Below are 7,673 nucleotides of genomic sequence, written 5' to 3' on the forward strand. Positions count from 1 at the left end.
GACCTTTCCTTTGACCACCTGCCACCTCTGATCCTCTAGGCTATCGCCTGTAACTGCGCTACTAGCCTCAGGGGGCTCTTCTGTCATGGAGCTGGGGAGATTGTCAGGCCTACTAAACTCATCGGGCTTGTCTTGAATATCTTCTTCTTGTATAAAGCCTTCGATATCGTATCCTGGATTTTCATCCATTTATTCAACCCTCTACAACCTACTAATAAATATACGGAACGAAGTTAGATCCTAAAAAGGAATTAAAGACTATGCTGGCCATGAAAGGCAAGAAACAGCGTGTCAAAGTCTTCCACAACCCCAGCACGATTAATCAGAACGAAGACCTGTACGTCGACGTACCCAATTTGGGTAAAGATGATGTAATGTTCCCAGGCTCTCTTAAACTCCTATTCCACCTGGAGCTCACTGGCACTAACACCAAACGCACCATCGTTAGCAACATCGGGAAGGCCCTGGTTCAAAATCTTCGCATAAGTCTGAACGGCCACGAAGTGCAAAATATCAGCGATTTCAATGTCCTTGCAGTCTACCGGGACTTATGACTCCCCAAGTTTGAACGCGAGAACAATCTAATTCTAGAAGGCATCAACCCCAATGATGGGAAGATCAGGGCTCTGCAAGTAAAAGCTAGTGAAAACGCAGACAATGATGAACAAAGGGCGATCGTGGAGGAAACACCTTTTGCATTCCTATCGGCAAAATGTTCGAGTTTACGAAGGATCTACCATTCTATCAAGCAGGCTTATATGACAGGTTACAGTTCGTACTGAACTTCGCACCATATGACTAAGTCATAAAAGATGAAGGCACGGCAGCTTCGGGAAGCACGGCAGCTAAGCCCGCTGATGGCACTTATAAAATTACCAACATCTGCTTCCAATTCGATAAAGTGACAAACGAAGATCTCGCGCGTGCTATGATGTCTCGATACTTGAGGCTCGCCCTGCCCTATGAAGGTGTACTCCGCAGCAAGGTTATAACGATGAAGAAAGCTGATACCTCCTACAACCTCCAGATCGATACTCTGGCGAAGTCTCTGAAAGGCGTCTTACTACTATTTGTAGATCCCAGCAAAGTGAAAGCATATGCAGGCGCTAACGAGGTTTTCTACAACCCCAAGATCGAGAAAATCGCAATCATGGTGGAAGGTGAGCCTAATAAACTCTACTCGCATGCTATGCTCCCCAAAGATCATCTCCAGCAAGTCGTTGAACTCTTTAGTAGCCACGACTCGGGGGTAACCATCGCTCAGTTCCTGACTAAGCGCTATGCGCTGTTCATCGGCTTCCGTGCAACACCCGATCACAGCTTGCACGGTTCTGGAAGGCCTCTACAGAGGTTGTCAGACGGTATCACTCTCCATATCACCAAGAAAGCTGTCGGAACTGAGGATATCCGCTGCTACGTCTATCTATTGCAAGATGCGCAGTTGAACATCTTGGATGAGCGCTTTCACTCTGTGGAATATTAGAAATAAACAATGACTACCTTGGCAGTAATGGCAGGAGGAGCGTTAATTAACGCGTTGGCGTTTAGTGACTCTATTTTTTTGTTCAGCAAACTCAGTGGGCATGGTGAAAAGGAGCGCAAAAGGCATGATAAAGCGATTGAACAATTCTAGGCTGCCCAGGCAGCTTGGGTACGTGACATACAGGCAAAGATCGACTGGTACAACCAGCAGCGAGAGCTTAAACGCCAAGCTGGCGAAAGCTTGGTGAAGCTCTACGAGGGTATGAGAGAGTACTATGTCGCGACGATCGAGAAGGCCCCTAAGCTCTCCGACTTCTACACACCAAGCAAACAGCACAAAGACAGTGAGCTGACGTTCACCTTGGCTCTGCTGGGTTTCGCGGTGTACAAGTGTATGTAAGGAACATTTTTTCGACATGTAATAAACATGTCGAAAGCACATATCATTACCGAGGCAGAAGCTGAAAAGCTAGGTCAAATTTATTACCAACCCGAACATTTTTGGACTGGACGCAAGGCGATCAAATTACTCGCTGAACACTCTGGCCTTTCTAAAATAAGAGTTATTCGCTGGTTGACTCGTCAACTCCTATGGCTAAGACATATCAAAGGCCCCAAGTGCATCAATTACCCGCATTTCACCATCACAAAGCCAAACGAAATGCACCAATTTGACTTTCTGTACATGACCCACGATAAAGTCCATGGAAACACGTACAAGTATATACTCACAGGCATCGACGTCGACGAAAAAGGCTAGCGAAGTCGCTGACATGATCAAGGACATATACAAAGCGGGACCTTTGCGCTATCCGAAGACCTTTCAGTGTGACAACGGTAGCGAGTTCAAGTCTGCCGTGAGTAAGATGCTAGAAAGCCAAGGAGTCGAGATAAAGCGCGCAACTACCAAATACCACCACACTTTCACGGCGTTTGTCTAATCGTATAACAAGATGCTTGCGGAGAGGCTCTTCAAACCTCAAGATGCGCAACAGTTGGTCACTGTGGTCAGTGTTCGCAACATTTCGCATTCTTTTCTCCCGTTTACAATTTCTTCTCTTCGGTATTTTTAAAAATAATCGTAAGAAATCAAGTCATAAATAAAATAAGGGAATAATTTTGGTTTGCAAGTTAATTTCAAATAGGTCTCCCGAACAAGATATTTGATTAATTTTTGTGCAGCTCCGTATTTTGATTTAAATTGGTCAGGGAATTTTGTTGATTGGTCAGGAACAAACCAGAGAATGGTTTCAAATACAAGAAAGAATCAAAAGCTGAACAAGCGGCAAAAGTGACGAAAACTATATGACATCATGAAGAAAATATGTGCCTGGAACATGCGCATGCCTCTCAAGAAAATGAGATGTGGGGGTGGAGATATATTAAACCAAATTCTTCAAGGCTATTTTCTTTCGACTTGTGCGTAGTTTTTTTCCTTCTTTTTTCTTCTTCACATTGACTTATTTATTTTAAAAAAATATTTTTTAAAAAATTACTATATTAAAAATTATTTAACTAAAAAGTATTATTATTTTTTTATTTAAAAAAAACATTTTTTTTCTTCACTTTTTGTTTTTTTAATTTTGCGTTTCATACTTATTTGAAGTTAGTGCGCCAATCTCGATTCTAGGACCTGTGCTGTAGTGTTTTTTTGTACGAGGATGCAACGCTACGGGCCATGTCATCACAACAGGTTGTTCTACTTCCCAATCACCTCTCGCAATTTTTAACATTTTCCAAACCTCTGATTTCTTCGGTACTCTAGAGCATAAACCCACCTGCGTACAAAGCCTATTGTTTTCTTCACATATATTTAAAACCCGTGGATAGGACCACCTGTGTGTAACTCCCCTTATTTTTTGGGAAACAATGGACATTAGTTAAAAAATTCTTTATGCTTTTTTTCGGTAACTGCAGACTCACAATACCACGTTTTCTTCGGTAAATTGTTTTTTAACTTAGGTGTGGCGACATATTTAGTTGTTTAAAAAAAAGAAGGTTAAGAAGTTTTCAGAAAGATTCTGCAACCGTTATTAGTTAATCATACTGACATGTAACGTGAAATTAATTTGACATTATTATCGGGGAGCTGTACATATCCTTAAAAACAAATCAAAATCACAAGACAAGAATTTACAATCTAAATCTATATTATCGACTTTTTAATGCGATTCCATACTTACTCCTAAAATGTAGAGTGCATTTTGCGGCCTCTGCAATAAATCCCTTCCAGTTAAAAACTTTCGGCTACAATTCTGCTCTACCTAATAAGAAACTGAAAACAATCGCTTTTAATTTAGGTTCACGCATGCTTCTTAACGAACAGAGAGTTTTAACTAACTTTTTAAAACATAGTCCAAAAAAGAATTCTAAAATAAAGAAGGCAATTCAAGATTTAAAAACACAAATAATTTCTGAAACTTTCTACAGGTATATAAATTGAAAAAGAAAATACGATATTCACACAGTCAAATAATGAATGGTAATTTGAATGACTGATTTCAACTAAGATACTACAGCCAAATCTTCTTTTGTTTTGCGAGGCTGGAAGTTCGTAAAACTTCAATAAAATTATGAAGTAAAAATATCATTTATAAAACGGACTTTGTTTCTAAAAATTTGTCCACGAACAATGAACGCATTTTTTTTTCATTTCTTAAACAAAAAACCGAGCTAACTGCTGAATGTCATGTAAAATAAAACAAATTCCTTATAAAAAAAGTTCTCAATACCCGCTAACTTTCTCTTTTGTATCCATATCTAACGTGATTCACGAATGATTTCCCTTCTTGCTTTCCTTTCCAAGTGGCGTAGTTAAAACCGTTATGCCTTCCTACACAAATATCATTTTCCTTCCACCACTTGTTCGCATTATCATACCACATTGGGAAGTGTGGAGCCAAATGTGTCATAGCGCATAGGCGACACATAAATTTTGTATTGATGAATTCACCAGTTCCCTTCCATAGAAAGTAAGAATTATAAAGATCGTCATGCTTGTCAAGAAATTTTAAATATTCAGCTAATTCTGCTGGCGATTTAAAGTAGTCGACATGAATGTAACTTTTTGGAGGAGCCAATTTCTTGTAATCGTTTGGATGTGCTCCCATCACAATCGGAACTATATTGTTTCTAAAACAAAAATAATTTGTTAGAAGTAAATTGTTAGATGTATTAAAATATATCATGTAAGCCTTGAAATGTTCAAATGAGCAAAGTACGTAACAGAAGTCAAGTTGTACGATTGGTACTTTACGAGACGCATGTTACATTAAGGGAATTAATTTTTACGAATTTCGGAAGTTATTGTTAATGTCGTGAAAATTGATTCCTGCGAAAATTATTGAGCAACTCACTAATCGCGAATTACAATTTTTTTCTAAAATGATTGATCTAATCTTTTCCGTTGTCGATATACATAGATATGTAAAATATGTTAGAAAAAAAAAATTGAATTCCTTTTTTCGCAAAATTCACGAATTTAATTCTCGCAAACTATTAGGACAGTTAACGTTATCAAAATTACTTGTCCCGAAAATTAATTCCTTCAAGATTAATAAGACTACTGTTATTTGCGTTAACTGCCATATATTTCGGACGTTTTTAATTTTAATTTATCGAAACATTCAATTTAAGAAGTTTCACGTTTGATTAATATCTTATTTTCTGAATTTCTCAAAATCTGCAATTTCATCGATCTCATCACCACCACAACCAGCACTCATCACAAAACGAAAAACGTAAAACGTAATTGCTGTTTTTCTGATGTTTTCTTAATTTTTGCTTCATTTACCCTACCCTTAGCTTCCGAGAGTTGATGGCTAGTCAAAGTAATCATCATTTATAAAAAGAATCTTACAAATATGCATTCCAATGCAACTTCTCTGTCACATAATCCTTACAATTTGAGTTTTCAAACGCCAAGTAAAATTTATAGTCTCTTTTCAGCATTTGAAAGCAACCCTTGTCGGTCCTGACACATGACAGTGAGCCACAACCACCGTACACATCCACTGTGATGTATTTCTTCAGCTCGTCCACGTAATTTTTTCTTTGGTTATGCCCTCCGCAATTAGAAACAAACCAAGCCACGAGTTTATTTTTACCTTGTGCGTAGTTTTTCAACGGTTTATCTGGTAGATTTGTAACATTTAGATACGGTACGAATTTTTCGTAAGGTGTATTCAAAACGCTATCGCGTCTGTAACTCGCTGTCCAATTGAGAGTCGATGTTGTCGACAGTGTTGGATAATTTTGCGCTGATTCGATTTGAAATGATACCCAGGTTTGATTCTTATTCTTATTGTTCCGTTTCAAGGCGGCACTGCCAGCAAAAAAGACTGTATCGGCATGGCTAAGAAGTCTTTTATCCCTAGTAACAGTGCATTCTTTAATGTTGCAATTGTCTTTCAACAGCTTTTCCCTGTTATTTGTTTGATCGCCAGACCAAATGAGAATGTTTTTTGGCTTTGTAATTTTTAGTTTCAATCGAAGTTGATCCGTTACACGGTCATTTTCTTCATTTGGACTTGGAAAAAGCGTGCTTAATAATTTCCAGTCTTTGTCAATGTCCAATACATTTCTAAACTTTTCTTCAGAGATTCTCTCTTTGCTATAGAAATCGATTAATTCGTCTTTGGAGAAAATATTATGCGCAGACTGATGTAAATTATGCATCCGTTCTAAATATTTGTCTATTTTTGATTTCTTCGTGGTAATGACAACTTTGTCCTTTCTACTGTTTCTTTTATAAACAGCAGGGCTTTTTATAGTTGGTTGTTCGATTTTTTTAATAAATAACTCTCCAAAATGCTTTCCTGCCACCATATCTGTGGAGATGCTAATTTTTATACGAGATTTAGCTGGATGATTATCATGAATGTGCAACGTATCTCTGCGAAACATTTCACCTCCACTTGTAAAGTATATTGCAGAACAGAGCAAAGAGGATAATACTAAAACAAATGCAATACGTTTTGGATGAATTCTCATTCTTCTAATGCTGCTTAAGTTTCTTAATATCTAAAGAAATTTAAAATCACATGTAAACAAACGTTGTTGCGAAAAATATGTACAAATAAAAAAGCGAAAACATTTTGAATTTTTGTCTGATGCAGTGTAAAAAACCTTTTGAAACTTTTTCTTCTTTATATTCACCTGCAACAAAAAAAGTTACCACATACTTCTGCTCGACACGTTTGTCAATAAACATACGGTTACTAATTTTATTTTTATCAACTTAAACATAAGAAGCTCCTCTTTTAAAGCATCTATTGTTAACAACAATTAAAATGCCTATTGAGTAACGAATCGATAATTACCATGGCTTTAATGACAATTTTACGAGCCACGTTTCAAAAGGGAAGCTAATCTACATTGCAGACATAGTTATTAAGTTATAATGTGTTTACCCCTCGCGTTTCTAGAAATCTACTTTTTCGTTTGGAATTAAAAACTTTTTAAAATTTAAGAAACTTGCCATGTTTGGAGTCACTTTAAAAGATCGTTATAGTGTTTGAATTTAGTCGTTATCATTATATATCGTTATAATTTAGTATCGTCCAAAGCGACGATAGCTACTAGCTTTTATTTGCTGGTCATGGATGTGCAAAATTTCCGCAAGTTGAAAACAATCACTAGTCTATGAACTATTGAATTTTCACCTCATAATTTTGAAACACAATTGATTTTCATGACAAACTGCAAAATAGTGCCTTTGACAAGCAGGGTAACTACTCAGTACAAATTTAAACCTAGGACGATTTCTGTAATCCTAGGTTAGATTAAATTTGAGCTTCCAGCAGGCGATGAAATTAGCCTTACTTGCCGTAATTCTCCAATAAACGCCTCTCTCTCTATTAAAAGCCGCCCCCTCTTCCCACCCACCTAGTGTGACAAAATGGGGACGTTTATTAGAAAACCCCTTTGAGCCAACTGATCTGGACGTTGAAGATACCAATATTAAAGAGAATTTAATTGAATTTGATGAAGAAGAAGTTGACCTTGTAAATATTGAGGATGTATAAAAAATATCTCACATATCGAAAAAACATTTTTTGTGAATAAACTCCCCTCTCTTATTAACGAACCCCTAAAAATCCTAAAAATCTTATGAATGCGCCCAGGGCGTTTATTGGAGAAAATACATATTTCAAATAGTTCATAGAGTAAAAATTTTTTTTTTTTTTTTT

General features: G+C 37.2%; 1 protein-coding gene across 2 annotated transcripts; it reads right to left on the reverse strand.

The window, feature by feature from the left end:
- Nucleotides 1-3,614: 3,614 nt before the first annotated feature.
- Nucleotides 3,615-6,723, reverse strand: LOC130656526 (glycoprotein 3-alpha-L-fucosyltransferase A-like). Of its 2 annotated transcripts, none has more exons than XM_057459402.1 (3): nucleotides 6,640-6,723; nucleotides 5,342-6,504; nucleotides 3,615-4,614 (listed from the first exon to the last, which is right to left on the reverse strand). In XM_057459402.1, exons 2-3 carry the CDS (start codon nucleotides 6,472-6,474, stop codon nucleotides 4,218-4,220), a joined length of 1,530 nt encoding a protein of 509 aa, XP_057315385.1. In that variant the 5' UTR covers nucleotides 6,475-6,504; nucleotides 6,640-6,723; the 3' UTR covers nucleotides 3,615-4,217. The 2 variants fall into 2 exon arrangements, with proteins under 2 accessions (XP_057315385.1, XP_057315386.1); XM_057459403.1 differs by having other exon boundaries at nucleotides 6,666-6,689.
- Between the last annotated feature and the right edge of the window lie 950 nt (nucleotides 6,724-7,673).

This window comes from Hydractinia symbiolongicarpus, chromosome 9 (genome assembly GCF_029227915.1).
Source record: "Hydractinia symbiolongicarpus strain clone_291-10 chromosome 9, HSymV2.1, whole genome shotgun sequence".
In the NCBI taxonomy this organism is placed as follows: Eukaryota; Metazoa; Cnidaria; class Hydrozoa; order Anthoathecata; family Hydractiniidae; genus Hydractinia; species Hydractinia symbiolongicarpus.